Source organism: Camelus bactrianus, chromosome 22, assembly GCF_048773025.1.
Source record: "Camelus bactrianus isolate YW-2024 breed Bactrian camel chromosome 22, ASM4877302v1, whole genome shotgun sequence".
NCBI lineage: Eukaryota > Metazoa > Chordata > Mammalia > Artiodactyla > Camelidae > Camelus > Camelus bactrianus.
Genome location: NC_133560.1, coordinates 4,803,135 through 4,820,995, shown reverse-complemented (window position 1 = coordinate 4,820,995; position 17,861 = coordinate 4,803,135). Strand labels below are relative to the sequence as shown.

At 36.8% G+C, this 17,861-nt stretch overlaps 1 protein-coding gene across 1 annotated transcript in view; it reads right to left on the bottom strand.

Annotated features, from left to right (window-relative positions):
* The window catches only part of LOC141574627 (Fanconi anemia group B protein-like), a 33,669-nt gene that overhangs the window by 10,557 nt on the left and 5,251 nt on the right, over nt 1-17,861 (bottom strand). The window contains exons 2-8 of the mRNA XM_074350080.1: nt 15,302-16,322; nt 10,593-10,745; nt 9,743-9,835; nt 4,532-4,660; nt 2,087-2,253; nt 1,013-1,443; nt 655-892 (exon numbers count right to left, since the gene is read on the bottom strand). Coding sequence (XP_074206181.1) covers nt 655-892; nt 1,013-1,443; nt 2,087-2,253; nt 4,532-4,660; nt 9,743-9,835; nt 10,593-10,745; nt 15,302-16,231 — 2,141 coding nt within the window. The 5' untranslated portion in view covers nt 16,232-16,322. The remainder of the gene's footprint in view (nt 1-654; nt 893-1,012; nt 1,444-2,086; nt 2,254-4,531; nt 4,661-9,742; nt 9,836-10,592; nt 10,746-15,301; nt 16,323-17,861) is intronic.

The following is a 17,861-nucleotide window of genomic DNA, read 5'->3' as shown; positions in this document are numbered from 1 at the left end:
AAAAATCAAACACACTATTAGAAAACTCAGAAGAGCACAAAACAGTCATATACAACATACCATAGTAATCAATAAATATTCATTTATAAACCCTCCAGTGATGAACAGAACCAATAATGCATGCATGTGGGCACTGATACAATTCAGACTGTAGCAACTAAGTACAGTCGGCCCCATGTTTGGGTGAATCTGCAGATGTGGAATCCACAGATATGGAGGGCAGACTGTACTATGCCATTTTATAGAAGGGACTTGAGCATCTGTGGATTTTGGCATCCACCAGGATCCTGGAATCAATCCTCTGTAGATACAGAGGAACAACTATATACATATGCTCAATCAACTCAGTTAATATTCATCAGGTTGCTTCCTGATTACATTTTCTCGGAGTAGTAAGATCAAAACTGTATTTTTAAAATTTCATTGTTGGGGAGAGGTGAGAGGAACCCTTAAAATAATTATTAGGCCAAAAACAAACATAAAATTAAAACAGCTTCAGCTCCTAAATGAGACCACCTGTCCACTCATGCTGTACCAGGTGATGACCTAGACATGTCCCACAATGGTACACAACACTACTGCGGGGATCCCTGCTGGACCACCCCCCTATACACACACACTTCCCTGGACCAATTCCAGCTTGATGTGCATTACCTGGAATAGACTATTAAAGTCCCTTCAAATGGTGTTCTTTGTCTCCAGTTGAAAAGTGTCCCATAGAAACTTCCTGGCCTTTTACAAAAGTACATTTCTGGAAATTCTTCGATTACTTCACATTCCATGTGTTCTAAGAGCCACACCTTCACTGAAGTCAGAGCATAGCTGGGTGATGTGATTTGAAAACAAGTTTCGCGCAATGCAGCGAGAAGTGCGAAGAGATCTTCCGTGTGTTCTACAACAAAAACACGTCACAAGCGCTGTCATCAAACCCTGGCCATTACCACATCAAGGGAGTTCTTAAAATTTTCTGATTCGATTAGGTATATGATTAAAAAGGACCTACAAAAATTACCTAGAAGTTTCTTCTTTGGAAACGTCAGCAGGTATTTCCCACTTGAAAGATCTTCTAGACTGAAACAAATTCTGCCACACTGAACGCAACGAGCTTCAGAATAATTACCATTCTCTCTCTCTTTAATTTGTAGCAGCACAATGCAACAAAAATTACTGAACGCTAAAAGTGGTGACAGAGATGTTACAGCAGTAATCGTTTGTATACAGTCTTTCTCCAAGGGTTGTTCACAAACAACACTTTCCTCTTTCCCTTCCTCTTCCTCACTACCAACACTCATCTTGATTCTTTTTACCTCTGATCCTATTTCATATGGCACTGGGGAAGAATTCCTACTCAACGTGATCACCCTATTTTGACACTTAATAAGCGGAAAGCTGGAGTTATGGGCTTGATCCATTGACAGCGATAAAGTCACAAGACTTGAGGACCTGTAAAAAATACAGCTCAGTTTAGTCTACAAGCTCATTCCTTAAAATCAAACAGATGATTAAAGGTCATACAAACACAACAAAAAATTTTTATTCTCTCCTTTCCCAGGAATTATCATTTCAAATGTATAGTGTATCAGAAAATTAAGTGTAAAAACCAAACACATTTTTAAAGATCCTGTAATAGCACTTACTTCTCTTGAAACAGGAAAGCAAAAACACTGTAAATATGCTGGACTTTAGGAAAGTAATTTGTAAGAAAAAGGAAAGGTAAAATAATGCTTGTATTTTATTTTTGAGGTAGATTTTTCTCTTTTCCTCTTCAACAAGGGAAAAAGTACTCATTTTTTAAAAGAGTTAATTTGGTAATCATTTAGAATGAAATACCTCTAAAGTAAAAATTGTATTTTATACTCCTCCAAATGATGTGAATGAAATCTGCATTTTAATACAGAATATCATTTACCCATCAACAATAATATTGTCTTGGATATATTATTTAAACTAATTTCATGTGTTTCTGTTTCTATTTAATATGGCTACCAGAACAGTGAAGGTTACTTATGGGGCATGCATTATACTTCTGTTGGCCAGTGCTATTCCAGGGCATCAAGATGATGTTAGCATGTTAGAATTTACTTACAGCTTCAAAGAAGATGTGGTTTTCACTCCAACAACCAAGCTATCTTCTATTACACGATACCATATCTTCTCTACTAGCTGTTCTGGATCTTGAAAATTGCCTGATAACTTTTCATCAAAGGTATTGGCAGGATTTTCTTCTTTACCACAAAGAGTAACAAGACATTCCTTATAGAAAAATATGTTTAAATAACTGATTACAAAAAAAAAAACCTGCCAAATGTAGCAAGACTAAAAACATAACGTAAAGCAGCTTTAGGCTAGGCATTATGGCAGACATATTTTAAAATACATTAACATCTACGATATATACAATAGATTATACATAATTCACTAAAATAAAATTTATAAAACATATAATTAACTATGACTCAGATCATGAAGCACAACCTGATTGTAAAGAAGGCTCTGAGTATCCAACACAGAGCCAGCGGGGATGGAAACCTGAAGTCAAGTCCACTTTGAGAAATAATCTGACAATATGTGCCCAAGGCATGCTGAAAACAATCCAGTCTTTGTCAGTGACTTAAACTAAACTTAATAACTGTAAATTTTTGTATGAATAACATTGATTAAACTATCTTTGGACTGCTGATCAATTACAGCTAAAATTTTTTTCTTTAAGTCCAGGCCATACTCATTCATTTCCACACACATGGATTTGTAATACAAATGAAAATAGGAGAAATAGTGATAACTAATAATACACGACACTTATTAAATGTTTACTATATGTCAGGCATTGTTCTAAATGCCATTCACATATCCATTTGTTTAACCATCTCAATAACCCTAATACCCTAGGTCAGTAGTATTATTTTCTACATTTTCCAGGTAAGGAAAACTGAGGCACAGGGAGGTTAAGTACCTCACCCTCGGACGCCCAGTGAGCAACAGGCAGACCTGGGATCTGAACCAAAACCAATTGGTTCCAGAGCCCATGATCTATATTAACCATTTGTCTATACTCCTCCTTTATGTGGTAATTACTGAAAAAAAATATGAGTACTTGTACTATAGTGAACTCAACAAGTTCCTAGGAATCTGATGCTTCTGCCAGTAGCTGTGAGATTTGAGGCCGACTATTCACCTAAAACCTGCAGAAATTTTTATTAGCTGCCAGAATTGCTTTTAAAGTTAAGAATGTAAAGGGCCTAAAATGGTGCCTTGCACAGAGTGGTTTCAATGCAGTAAGTTCTAACATTTCTTCCCCTTTTCTAATACTGGTAAAATCGCTGGGGTCAAGTAGGGAAGAGAAATGGGAAGACTTTAAATAATGACTTTCAACAATGACTTGCATGACGTTTCCCAGGAGATTAGAACAGTAATACAGGAATGCAACATGATGTGCTCTTGTCTTACATTAACGGAATCATACTTTGGGGTGAAACCCTCATATTGCTAAGGCTGAAATACAGACACAAGGCATAGACTATTACAAGAATGGTAAATCTTAGAGTCAGTGACTTGAGGGAATAAAATGCAACATCAAATTTCTCTATGTCCAGCTTTTCCTGATTTATTTGAATTTTGGTATGCTGTCTTTTTCTGTATGGAACTAACGGGCATAAATACTGTTTGTTATGAAGTCAAAGAAGTTTTTGCTAACTTTCTACATTACCATACTGGCATAAGGAACTGCAAGGTACCTGAAGAGGTTCTTATGATGGTCAACCACCAAAGAAAACAAGAGTAAAATTATAAAAAGCATATGTAAGGACTAAAAAAGCACAGCAACTTAGGGACATTAACTAGAGTAATAAATATCCTTAGAAATGAACCATGCAACAGACTAAAAGAACAATTATTATATTAGTGATGAAATTATGGCACCATTAAAACAAGGTTAAATAATATTCAACATATTCTGTTTCAGAAGTCAGAAAACATAGTCACCCCTTGAACAACACAACTTTAAACTGTATGGTCCACTTATATGTGGATTTTTTCAAGAGTAAATACTTCAGTACTACACGATCCACAGTTCGTTGAATCTGCGGATGGGGAACTGGAGATACAGAGGGCTAAGTATAAAGTTATTCATGGATTTTCAACTGTGTGGAGGGTTGGCATCCCTCACCCCCATGTTGTCCATGGATTAACTGTAATCCACCCATGAGTAATTTCTATCTAAACCACACAAATAAAAAAGTTTAATAGTTAAATCTTTTTTAAACAAAAAGGACTTGTTTCCCAAGGTTACTGATAACTGAGATTTTAATATCCCACAGAATAAGAATAATTGCAAACTGGTAAAACACTGGCTTCTTAACCAAATAGTTTTCAATGTCATAGAAGCCCACCATTATAATCCCTGCCACTCTGCTTCTTGATCCATTGAGCAGGATTGTCTAATATATTCCAACATTCCAATTTAAATATCACTTCAGTATCTTGTAGATTTCCAATTCATAAAATGATGAAATGGTCATATGATTAATTTTACCTCGTCTGTACTTGACGCACTATCATCTTTCCCTTGAAACAGGTTCATTAAAGCTTTGTAAGATTTTGAAATAATTTTTTCCTTAAGCAAGAGATGCTGCTGAAATTCGTGAATAGAAATGAAACCAACCTGTAAAGGATAAAGAAGAATCACCGCCAGAGACATAAATTTCAAATGAAACCCAATATACCATTAATTCACTAAGTATTTTCTCCAAACTTGCTTATTAATTCATTTTCTGCAGAAAAGCAAAGACTACTTCTCAGAGCAAAACTGTTTTAATTATAAATTTTAAGTCTCTAATTACAAAGGAAAATAACAGCAAATAATTACAATAGTTTATGGATCAAATTGAGAGAATGCCAATGTATTTGCATCTGTTTCCCTACTGAGTTAAGTAATGAATCAATATGAATATGAATGAGTCTAATCAATATGAATAAAAGTCAAGGCCTACAAGCATTCCTGCCCCAACAAGAAAACTGATTTTCTTGTTGAAATAACTCTGCTTCAAAAAGCAGAAGGTACCATTATGAATAGAAATGCTCACTTTTGATTTGATACTCCTTGAAATCCTTTGTTCATATAACCTTTATAGTAAAATTTTAAAGATAACACATAACAGATCCAAAATTGTCACAAGTTTATCTTGTGCTAATAAACTCAGGGCTGGGGTCAACTCTTAATCACTGGGTGGCGGGGGGACTGGCTCTGAACTGGGCAAAGGGCAAATGGCTCCTTTTATTGTAGCAGGTAAACAAATTTCAGCACGAAGGATGAAACATTCATGAAATATATTTTGCTCCTGAAAATTTTAAAAAAGTTGCATCATTGAGCTACTAGAATCCATTTCACTTCACATGGATATCTGAGACTGTTTAAGTATTAATTCAGCTTTTAATATAACATGTTTTTCGAGACTGAAAAAACAAAATGCATCCTGTATTTTGTCTTTCTTTTAAATTACATTTTAAGGCAGGTACATTCTTTTTCTTTTTATCAATGAATTATCAGTTGGAGAGTGAAGACTGAGTTCAATCTTACCTCGTTGCACAAGGTATGTAAAGTGTCTGGCTAATACTTTAAAACCACATCTGACCTAGTTCTGTGGGCACCACAGCATTCACACTCCATCACTCACTGGCTGAGTGATTCAGGACTGAGGGGATGGGAGATGGACCTGTCTGAGGAGGAGGGCCAAACCTGAGGCTGCTGGAGGGGCAGGGAGTGGAAGACAGGGCTGTGGACAGACTGACAACGAGGCCATGAAATTACGTGTTCTCTCTTCCTTGCTTCCTTCAACTCCAGGAATAAACGCCGAGTCACTAGACTACTTCAATATTTTATGCTATTATAAGTTTCGTTATAAAACTATGAAAATATGCCCATGATAAACCATTTAAACAACATAAAAAGACATCTCACCTTCCCTTCCTAGACCCTCAATCCCATTTGCACAGCCATAAGATTATTTACCTTTCCAGAACTTTTCCATGTATATGTTAAGGAATGCTTTCATTCTCCTCCCCATAAACAAATAAAACCCACCCCAAATCAAATATAGGCGCATACTGCACTGCCTGTCACCAAAACTTGCTTTCTAATTCTTACTGTGATCTCTTGCATACATGCAGAAGAATGCACAAGACAAAAAAAAAAAACAAGCGTACAGATGAACAGTGAAGTCCACACCCATGTAACCACATCCGGGTCAAAAAAGCAGCCCCTCAGGAGCAGCATGTGGGTCCTCCCCAATCACCAACTTGTCCCCACCGCAGGCAATGCTACCCTGGCCTTTCAAGATGACTTCCTTGCTTGTCCTCATAATGTTACCATCATTATATCAACTTCTAAAGAATATGTTCAGTTTGTGTGTGTGCGTGTTGCTTCTGAGCCTTTCATGAATGGAACTGTTCTGTATGGACTTGGGTTTCAAGTCATCCATCTGTCGTGAGTAGCTACAGCTCACTTGTTTCATTGCTCTATATTATTCCATCAGCTCACTCGACCAGTTGCCCTGTCCAGTATCCCATTGCTACACATCTGGGTTATGCCCAGTTGGGGAGTATTACAAACAATGCTGCTGTGAACATCCCTGTACCTAGGCCCGAGTTTCTCCAGGGTCCCAGTTTCTCCTCATCCCCTCCAACAAGCAGCTGGAGAATAAACGTCACAGGGGAAAGACCAGTGAGCCGAACTCTAGTTTCAGCTCTGCAAGTCACCTAACGTTTCTGGCTCTCCATTTGTTTCCGTATTTGCAAAATCGGGGAGAGGGTAGATTTGTTCAGCTCTAAAAGGCCTTCCGATGCTTAGTATCCACACTGAGAGCTAGTGGTAACATGTGGATATCTGAAACAAAATGGACACTCCGCTACCCCTTATTCCGGGCCTGCCCTCAGTTCCTTTCGTATTTTCCTTCTTTGTCTCTGGGCTACCTTCTGGATAATTTTTCTAACAGTCTGGTTTGCTTATTTGTTTCACATCTCTTTAAATCAACTGTTCAACTCATCTGTTGAGTTTTTCCTTTTAATTTCAATGTGCTTCTAGTTTTATGATATTTGGTTATTTTTTGTGTGTGAAAAATTAATCACGATGCTTTGTTTCTTTATGTGCTTATTCTGTGGGTGGCTCATTTTCTTTAAAAAATTACTTCTGAGATCTAGAAGAGGCCTAGGATAAACCTGTGTTTTGAAAGAGGACTCGATGTAGTTTCTGCCAGGTTAGGGCACTCCTGCTTCAGGTTAAGTACAAATGCTCCTAGGGCAAGAGCAGCATCGTGTTGTGCTTCTCTCTCTGGGTTCCAGCCTTTAGGGTTTGGCCTGCTAATTTATTCTTATATTCTCAGCTTTTTGAAGCTTTGAAGATTTTGAAACCTATTTCAACTCTTATTTTAAGTTGCTTTTATCAGGAGAGTTGATTCAAATACATTAAGTGACATATTACCAGAAGTGGAATTTCTGAAAGTCATGCTTTCATAAATTTAATTGTTTTAGCATCATTTAAAAATCAGTATAAAGAGTTGCCTTATTCTTTTTGACAGCTGCATATTATTCTGTGGCTCATTTATATCATAATTTATTTACCATGCTCCTAATGATGGAAATTAAGATTTTGACTGAATTTTATTTATAAATACTACATAAACATTCCTGTAAAATTAGTTTTGCTTACATGTATGAATATATCCTTAGAACAGATTTCTAGAAGTGAAATTGCAAGAGTAAAAAGATACGTGCAGTTCATATTTTAATAGTTATAACAAGTTCCCTTCTGAGGCGGTCGGCCCACTTTACATATTCAACAATACTGTTTTAGAATGTATATTTATATTAAGAAAATTAATCCTTTGTCACATGTTACAATTTCTTTTTACATAATTTATTTTTTATTTATTTTACTTTGTTCAGAGCACCACAGTTTTAATGTAATCAACCTTCTCCGTTATAGTTCTATATCCATTACGATATTTTATTTACCTAATGTTCACATTCACATCTACTATGCCTTCAATAAGCATTTAGTGAATTCACTTTAATATTAAAATACTTGCAAAAAAAACTTCTAAAGGGCCTGCAAATCATAAATATTTACTATTTGGCCCTTTACAAAAAACGTTTGCCAGGGATAGAGGAAAAAGATGAATGACAACACAAGGAAACTGACAAATCCATTAGTGTCACTTTTTTAAAAAGGGAGAGAAGGCATTATTCTAGATTAAAAAAACAATGAAATATATAATAATCAAGTGTAAGTGTAAACTCTGATTGGATCCTTAAAAAGGTAGCTATATAAAACATTCTGTGGCAATTGAAGCCATCTGAATATGGACTGAATAGTAAATAAGATTAAGAGATTATTACACTAAATTTCCAAGTACAATAATGGTGTCAGTATTACACAGGAGAATGTCCCTATTTTTTAGGAGACTCCTGCTAAAATACTGAGGAGTGAAGTATTACAATATTCGCAACCTTCAAACGGTTCTGCAGAAATGTACATATACATGCACATACACACATAACAGCACAAACAGATACAGCAAATACAATTTTTTAAAAAGTAACAACAGCTGAATCTATGCGGGGACTAGAGATAAGCACTGCACTATTCTCTGAACTTTTCAATATATGCCAAAATGTTTATGAATGAAAAAAGGCAGGTTACATGAGAACATGCATCTTATAATCACATTTCCATGTAAACGTGCATATATTCATTAAAAACATCTACAAGAATATGTAAGGCAAAGTGTTAAAACAGGTTATATCTCAGTAGTGGAATCATAGGTAATTATTAGTTTCTTTTTAATATTTCTTTGCACAGTCTGAGTATTTTACAGGGAATGCTCATTACCTTCATACATTAGGAAAAAATCAAAAACTTTAAAAGAGAGCTTTGCATGGAAAACTTAAAAGTAAACTGTTAATCTTTGGAACATGTCACAATTCATCATATTTGTTGCTCCTTTACAAGAGTAATGGTATACTGATCCTAAAAACTAGGGGTCAAAAGTCAGCTTCTTATATGCTATCTTATGAGGCTTACTAAATTTATACAATCTTACTACAAAAAGGAATCATTTTCAGATGGTATATTTATAAGAAATGTCATAATAGTTTTTACAGAGGTACCAGAAAAGTTAATAGATCCTTTGAAATACAAGTTTCCCCACCATCTGAAAGTAGAACACGCCTATGAAACCTTTTGTAATCCATTATGAAATGATGTAAAGCGAAAAAGCAATTACCTTAGGACACTCTTGCTAAGGGATGCACAGAATAAATGGAGATAAGGCACAGGTGCTCACAGACACAGGTCAAAGCTATGGCGGCTGGATGCTGAGATGCTGAGTGCAGTTCCCAGGAAGGAGCTGGGTGGGGCCCCTCTCGCTGCTCGGGATGCGCGCTGCCTCTCTAACAGCTCCTTGCAAAGCAAATCACTTTTTGCCTTTTTTCCTAAAAGCAAAACTCCTCCTCCGGTTTCTTTCAGTTAGCAAGAACAGGTGCTAATGCAGATCTTTCGTAAAAGCTAAGTGGCAGAAAGCAAAGTGGCCGTAAAGCGAACTTCCAAAAAGCGGGGGATACCTGTACCACTTCTTTCCCCCTCAATCAGTGAGTTGTTTATACTTTAAGCTCTTTAAATGTTCAATCCTTCATTTAGGATAGCACTAATCCAAAAAGGCAAAAGCAAAAAGCAAACATAGACACTAACTTTCAATCTTCTTTCCAGAGGTGGAATCACCAAATAACAATTCGCTTGCTTGTCATCAAGTAAATCATCTTCATTGCAATCCAAAGTTTCACTCTAATAAATAAAACAATACATTATAACTGAAATTTAGAAATAAACTGAAATTTCTTAAGATTAAGAAAATATAATACAAAAAACAATACAAGTTTATCCAAAAGGCGGTGTGCCACAATACAGTTATATAAAAGATACATATTTTCCCCATCATCTTCTTGTAAATGGGAAAATAGAAACTATTATTACCACTATTACCACCCACCTAAAGTTTGCATACTGATTCAAAAAGTATCAGCTTACTAGGTGTTTATAAAATTCCGTAACTAGAGAAAATAAGAATTATACTCATTTTAATAACGCAAGAAAAGCCCTGAGGCTCAGAGATATTTTATATAGATATGAAACTTACAGGGTAGTATTTCCCTTATGCTCAAGATCTTAAAATATCATGAACTGTTACTTTTTTTAATAAAGCAGTTTCACTTCACTGTATTCCTTAATTAATCCAATATTATGTTTATTGGTATAAAATGTGCCTTTTGGAAGCAAAGATAATTTACAGTATTATTGTCACTTGAGTGAACACCAGATATATTATGTTCCAAATTTATATCAAAAGGAGTCAATTTGTAAAACATTTGTTGAAAGGAGAGTCATATTATTTAGAAGATTCAATGTATGTATTTTCAAAGTTCAACAAGTTTACTTTTAAGTATGAAATCAAAAATATTGAAAGGGTAGGTCAAAAGCTTTGAAGTGCTCAAATTTTCTAAAATGTTCTTAAAGTAATGTATAAAAAGTACACGGAACTTACTGAATAGTTTAAGTTGTCAAGGTTCGTTATTTTAAAAGAACTCAGGCAATCTGAATTCAAGGAGTCCCTGAAAAGTAGCAGTACTTGTTCAGTTCCAACTCCAAGAAAGTCATCTATCAGTACTGAGCTAATTTTCTCCCACTTAGCAGCAACCTGAAAGAGAGTGGTAAAGAAGGAATAAAGGAAGAAAAAAAGTCAGATGTAAAATAAGCTAAATCCTTTTGTTGCATGTAGTTCTAATTTGTCATCTTCAATCTTACAAACAAGTAATGAAAATGTTACTGCAAACACTAAAAACTAAAATAAAATACAGATATTGGGGGATCAGAAAACATAAGGAGTCATAAATTTATAAATAGCAAAGTAATTAAATTTAATATTTTATCAACATTTGTCCAGGGATTGTCATGTTCCTGATTTCTTTATTAAAATTTTATTATAATTTATAAATTCTAACACTTCTTATGACTAGCTCTAGTGAAGATTCTTTCTCTAACGGGTTAATTTAAGGACGACCCTCATTCCCATAATCCTTAGTGGATGTATGTTTATGATCAAACCAATTACACAAGGTATTCAGTTACTTTAGATAGTCAGAAGGTACTAGCAAACACTTTAAGAGCTCTTAAAGCAGAATAACCTTTAAGGGTCCATAGGAAATTAATTTATACCCTAAACTCTTATAGGAGAGAACATAGCCATTATCAAGGGCACAGCAGGGGAGCGATCTTAAAACAGTGGGGCACCTAGAACCGTCCTAGCCTAATGGAATGACTTGATAAGCTTATACCAGAACGCAAGACCCCACGTTTTAAACAGAAGACAACTTCTTAAAGGTCCATAAAGCTGAAAGCTTCCAGACTAGTCCCCTAGAAAATTAACACCATGGGGGGCAGATACCCTTTCTCCATCAGGCAGAAAAGCTGAAACTCCCACTCAGACCCCTAGGAGCACAGGTACATCATCCTCTAGATGATAGACGGCGGCCTGCATTAAAGCACAAATGTGAGACTCTTCAAGTCTATGTGATCAAATGCCAGACTTTCCCCTATAAGGTTAATTCCAAAGCAGTGACTTATGCAGGAAGAAAGCTTATTTGTAAACCCATATCCTCCCTTCCTCCCACCACTCACCCCTGAGTATTGTGGAGTATGATAAACTATGCGAAGAAACATTGGTAGGAATGTGCTCAGCACACAAACACCATAGAGCTGTGCGCTGAGGCACGCACACACACTCACAACCTATAGCTCTAGAATAGCACTGTCCAAAAGAAATTAGAGGTGAGCCACAAGTGCAAGGCACATATATAATTTTAAAATTTCCAGTAGCCAATAATAAGAAGATTCTCTAGTAGCATTAAAAAAAAAGTGAAACTGATTTTATGCTAGTTAATCTATATAAAACATCATCATTTCAATTCAATATAACCAACAAAAATTAATAAGATATTTCACTCCCATCTTTTACTAAGCCTTTGAAAACTGGTGTTATTTGACATGGCTAGCACATTCTAATTCAGACTAGCTACACACACTTATGGTCACCAGAGGGGAAAGGGGGTGGGGAAGGATAAATTGGCGGTTTAGGATTTGTAGATAAAAACTACTATATATAAAATAAACAACAAGGTCCTACTGTATAGCACAGGGAACTATATTCAATATCTTGTAGTAGCCTATAATGAAAAGAATATGAAAAGGAATATATATATAAAACACTGAGTTACAATGCTGTACACCAGAAATTAACACAACATTGTAAATCAACTATACTCCAATAAAAAAACAAAAGCAGACTAGCCACACACATTTCAAATGTTGCATAACTGTATGGGGCTAGTGACTGTCTCAGACATCATACATTTAGAACATGTGAGCCTCTTTCGATCTACAACACACCAGTATCTATTTCAGATATACCTGACAATGATCTCGATTTTGAAATCCTTGCTATACAGATTCTTGTCAAAACTTGCAGAGACAACTTCTACTCAAAAGCGAAAGCCTAAGAGAAAAGCTAATTGTGTGTTTCTCTATACTCAGCTCTGTTTCAAGTCCTATCACTGGGTTAAACATTACATGGAGGGCCTTGATGAAGGGCTGATCTGAGAACCCACTAACCTTGATTTTCATTATTTATTCTAATCTGTGCTTGTTTGGATTTCGCCTACTATTGTTAGCTGCCTTCACTCCTGTTTGGAATGACGTCGTTAAAGGATGGAGGGATGAGTCCATAGCTAACCCGACGGAAGAGGGCTTCTGTGGTTTTCTCCCATTCTGGGGCAAAACTGCTCAAAGGCACCATTTTATTAGTCAGTAATATATTCATTTTATTAATTATTCAAAACCTCTTAAAGTACCACAAACAGTAAATTCCTCTCACTGCACGATGTTAGAAGTAATTTTCCCCTTGAGAGTGTGTTCCATTCACCTGTAAACTTCCTGTATTTATTTTTCTGTCTTAACTGCTAAAAATGCAGTATATTTGCTCGAATGCAGTTATTTCCCTTTATCCAGGTTTTCTGACATGGTTATTTCCCTCTCCCCTTTTATTTGTAGATTCTTAGCCTTTATTTCTGTTTCTAAAGCAATTGAATATTTCACCCTAAGCTGTATCTAATGTCTTTAAAGTGCGTGTGTATAAGTGCAACACCAAGTCAGGGGCAGGAGCTGTAAAACTCCCAGAGTGGCAAGGTTACTAAGGCAATTCAAAAGCACTTAACTTGTAGGTAGCAGGGTGCAATTCCAGAGCATTCAATACCAGGCACTGAGGACAGTTAGAAGTATAGAATCCCCAAAGAGGTAGCTTAAGGTGTATGTCAGTAGAAACTCAGGTAAGTAATTTACGGAAAGGACGGTGGTCCACTGTAGAGAAAGAACCCTGGAACACAATTTCAAGGCAGGGAGGCCACCAGCTACAGGCCCATTCACAGGGAGTGACATGGTCTCCTGCTCTGGGGCATGTGTTAGTGGCAGAGCTCTACAGGGTCCAAGCAGCGGACCCATTTCAAGTGAGTGAGGACTATATTCCACTGAATGAATGAGGCACAAAATTCCTGTTCTTTATCCAGGTGAAGAGGGGACCTTGGATGGGCACCACTCACTGATGATGGCCTTAGCCCTGGTCCAATACAATAATAGCTACCGCTTACTTAGCTTCTCCTGTGTGCCAGGCGCTGGGCAAGTCACTTCACAGTGTCACTTTGTTTAATTCTCCCTTCTCAGCAGGATGACCCCAATTTCATACACACAGAAAATGAGTTCACCAAAAGTAAATTCATTCCTTAAGGTAACAGCAGCATGTTGCTCAGTTGGGATTTGAAACCCAGGTTAAGTGTGTCCTTTCCATTACCCTGACCCCAATAAGGATTACAGGCTGTATGAGATGCTTCCCTCTCCGCCATTTCTTCAAAAGAAAGGAAGAGAAAAAGACAGAAAATATTGCTTTCCCAAAAAACCTTGAAAGTAAAAGTGTAACGCGCTTTTTAAAAGATTACTTGCTAAATAAAATAGGATAGTTTTCAAATTATTTTCCTTTTGAGAATTTAAGTCCTCTATGAGTTATAGAGATCAAATATGGTTACATAATCCCTAGTAACATAAAGGTAATTTACAAGGCAAAGACTGATAAAACACAATTTCAACCTAACATTTCCACACACAAACATAATTCACATAAAAAAATGCCTTTTGAGCTTTCTAAAACATTTATCAATATTCCACATCAAGGTGATAATACAGTGATAGAAATCTGAATTGAGCTTCTAAGTGAGCTAAATGGCCAGGGCACACACAAAGTAAGGCAGTATCTGTTTTTTTCCCAAAGTAATACAAGAACTTAAAAAGTTGTATAATGTACTAAAAAACTACTTTTGGAAGATCATGAATTATCAACACTTCACATCACATAACTGATTGTACTGACAGACATCTTAAGCCAGGAGGACGCAATGTTAACAAAACATCAGGGTTGGAGAAATATTATTGGAGACGCTCAGTCAGTCTTCCAATTTCCTTTTCATTTTCTGTACCTTTTTACGTGTTACTGAACGCTTATTACCAGTCACTATTTTGAAGCAGTTTCCAAACCTTACGTTAAAAGATACGACTATATGTAGATAAAATGTGAATGCCTGCTTAAAGGACAACTCTTGAGTTTCAAAATACAACGTAATGAAATTCTCTAAGCAACAGTTTTTAGAAAAATTAACACATCACTTTTCTCCAGAGAACAATTATTTGTCTCTAAAGGGACAATGACAGTTTTCAAGGAATTCCTCTAGATTTCATTTTAAGTTTAAAAAGATCATTACCTACTTTTAAAAAGTTGAAAAACTCATTTGAGTTTTCTAGGAAGGCTCATCTTATTCTAAGTAAAAATACACATCTAACTACCATCACGCTAATAAAAATTAGAAATAGTTACAGTAAAAGACAAATAAATATATAATAACTGTAGTTATATATTTATGTATTTCAAAAAAACTCAAGGGTTTTATGACTCAAAATGGTAAGGCAAAACCTTCAGCAAATAGTATTCAGATAATTTTGAGAAAAAAGAATGATGTAACGTATGATTTTCTTTTAAACGCAGCACTAAAAATCGATTTGGATAATAAGGCTCCACGACGAATCCTATGAAGCACTGGGATGCTTAGTAGGTCTAAGACTACACCAATTGAACGATTATGACAATCAGTACCATACCTGAAAGTTCTTTTCCCAAACAGCACAAGCATCATTGGACCGAAAGGATACGACAAAAAGGAGGTCTCCACCTGAATCCATCAGGTGAACTGCACAAGGATCTCCAAATGGAAGCTGGCACACACCTTGAGGAATCCCATTTCGGAATGAAATCAGTTGATTCTTTCGAGTAAGGGCAATCAGAGACATTCTTAATTGGTTGTTGACAATCTCAGCTGCACAGGCGTGCACGCAAGTTATCACACTTCTATAAACAGGAGGGATAATGTACGTATCGCTTATTACTTCGTCCCTTTCGAGGGAGTATACGCAAAAGTGGGTATTCCAAGTTGCATAATCTGATGTTGAAGGCTTTTGGGTGCATCCTTCCTCAGATAAATAACATCTCTTTGGTCCTAATAAAACCATGCCTACATTTTCAATCTCCCCCGCCCACTCAATAGAGGAAAAGTTCATAGACACAGTAATAACTCTGCCAGTTTGGGAAGAGATATAAAAGAATGTATGGACATGTCTCCATAAAACTAAAGGGCCATTAAGGACCCTTACGCTGTCCTTCAACTCATAGCCTAGTCTAAAACTCAAACACTTTTCAAATTTATTGGTACTGTGAAGAAATAGTAGGAAATACTTGAAAATGTTACTTTCTTTATTGCACTGTATCATGATATAAGGTAGATTAACTCCGGTTCTGAAATCTGAAACACAATCGCAACACATCATTTTTAAGTGAGAGTATTCCTCTTTCATGCTGAAGAATCCAGTGGACTTCTGAACAAATACTCCTGTTTCTCTGTCAAATACCATTCTTCTGACATGTAACATGGATATTTTCGCAGGCCCTTTATCTACAGAATTTCCTTCAGACAAACGAAAAACAAGCACTTCCCCGTTGTAGCATAAGAGCCTTTCCTGTTCGTTAAACGACATAGCTTGTTTGCTAGCCAGTCCACAGTATCAAGTCTGATTTGTATGGGTCCAATTTTCGAATGTCAATCGATTCCAGTTGATGCTTTTAAACCTAAAAATGAAATGAGAGAAACTGCAATCAAATAGGCAGGGCGGAAGAGAAAACACGTGTTTTTGTTGGAGAACTATCACACAGGTAACGATAAACTTGTATTAACATTCCTAAGCTTTTTATGCTAGCTTAACAATGTCACACTATCGCAAACGGAGTCCCAAATATTATTTCTGTACAACTCTTAAAAAAACACAATTTGCAAAGAATGCAAATAACCATACCACGAAAGATAAGTGACTGTATCAATGGCATCTATGAAAAGCTGGAGGTGCTCTACGAAGTGACTGCAGATGTTCTTTCTGGCTTAAAGGTTCCAATTCTGTCTGTCAAATCTACCGACCTAACCTGGTTTTCCCCTTTTCTAACCTGTTGCCTCCAACTGGCTGTCCCCCTCTCAGCCTTAACCCCTTTACAACGACAACTCAGCCAGTCAAGGTTTCCAAATACATGGTCCCACAGCCCAGGCGTGTGGGTTCCACTTCCCTGAGAAAGGAGTTCGTACAGACTCTATGGCAAAAATGAAAGCCCAGAAAGAAAAACAGGAGCTGCTGTAACATGGCTTTAAAAAATCTCCATAGGAATAACAGAAATAAATCTCGAATCTTCCTTTGCAAAAACAAAGCAGGTTTACATCTTAAGAAAGTCACTATCCTTATTCAAAATAGGAACAAAAACAGAGGATTAGTAATATTACAATGAACACAAGAATTAAATAATAGCTGTCAATTATCCATGCTTCTTATATCCCAGGAACAAAACATGCATTATCTCATTTGATGCTCACAGCTATTCTTTTAAAGTGAGCATTCTTACCATCCCATCTTTTAAAAGAAAAAACCATATTTTAAACTAGGATCAGAAGAATTTCCAAGGTTACAAAGCTAATCAGCAATGGCACTAGATTTGGAAGAGGGGCCCTCTGACTCCTGAGTCTACACTCTGAACCAGCACACTGTCCTGGCGTGCGCTCCCTTTGAACACTGGTTATGAGAAAGGCAACTTGAGAGAATTAGTTAAGTAGAATACAGAGCAAAGGAACGCCCCCTCCACATGTAAGAAAAAGATGTGGCTCTCGCTTTACTCAGTGGCTATATACGCTGAGTCACCCCTTTACCAGTTACTGACTGCTTAGCAGGTGCTGAGAACTGTGCACGCTCAGAGCACCTCCCGAATGTCAGGCCTGCCTTTTACTAGATGTGCGCTTTACGGCAAGGTACTTAACCCCTCACACTCACATCTCTGTCATGGGGTGCAGTAGCAGTATCTGCCCTACAAGGTACTGGAATTAACTACTAGAACCCACCTGAAGTGGAACCCGGCACACACAAAGCGCTAATACCGGCTGGCTCAGACCATCACCGTCAAGAGCAGCGGCACGGCCGGCTCGGGCTTACACAGCATCTAACCGTAGAAACCTCAGAATAGGCACGCACTTAAGTTTGCGAAGGCTAAAAGGTCTCTCGTCACTATGTGTGACCCTCATATTCTCTCTCTTCTCCTATTTGTGGATCATTTACACCAGGAAACTCAACCACT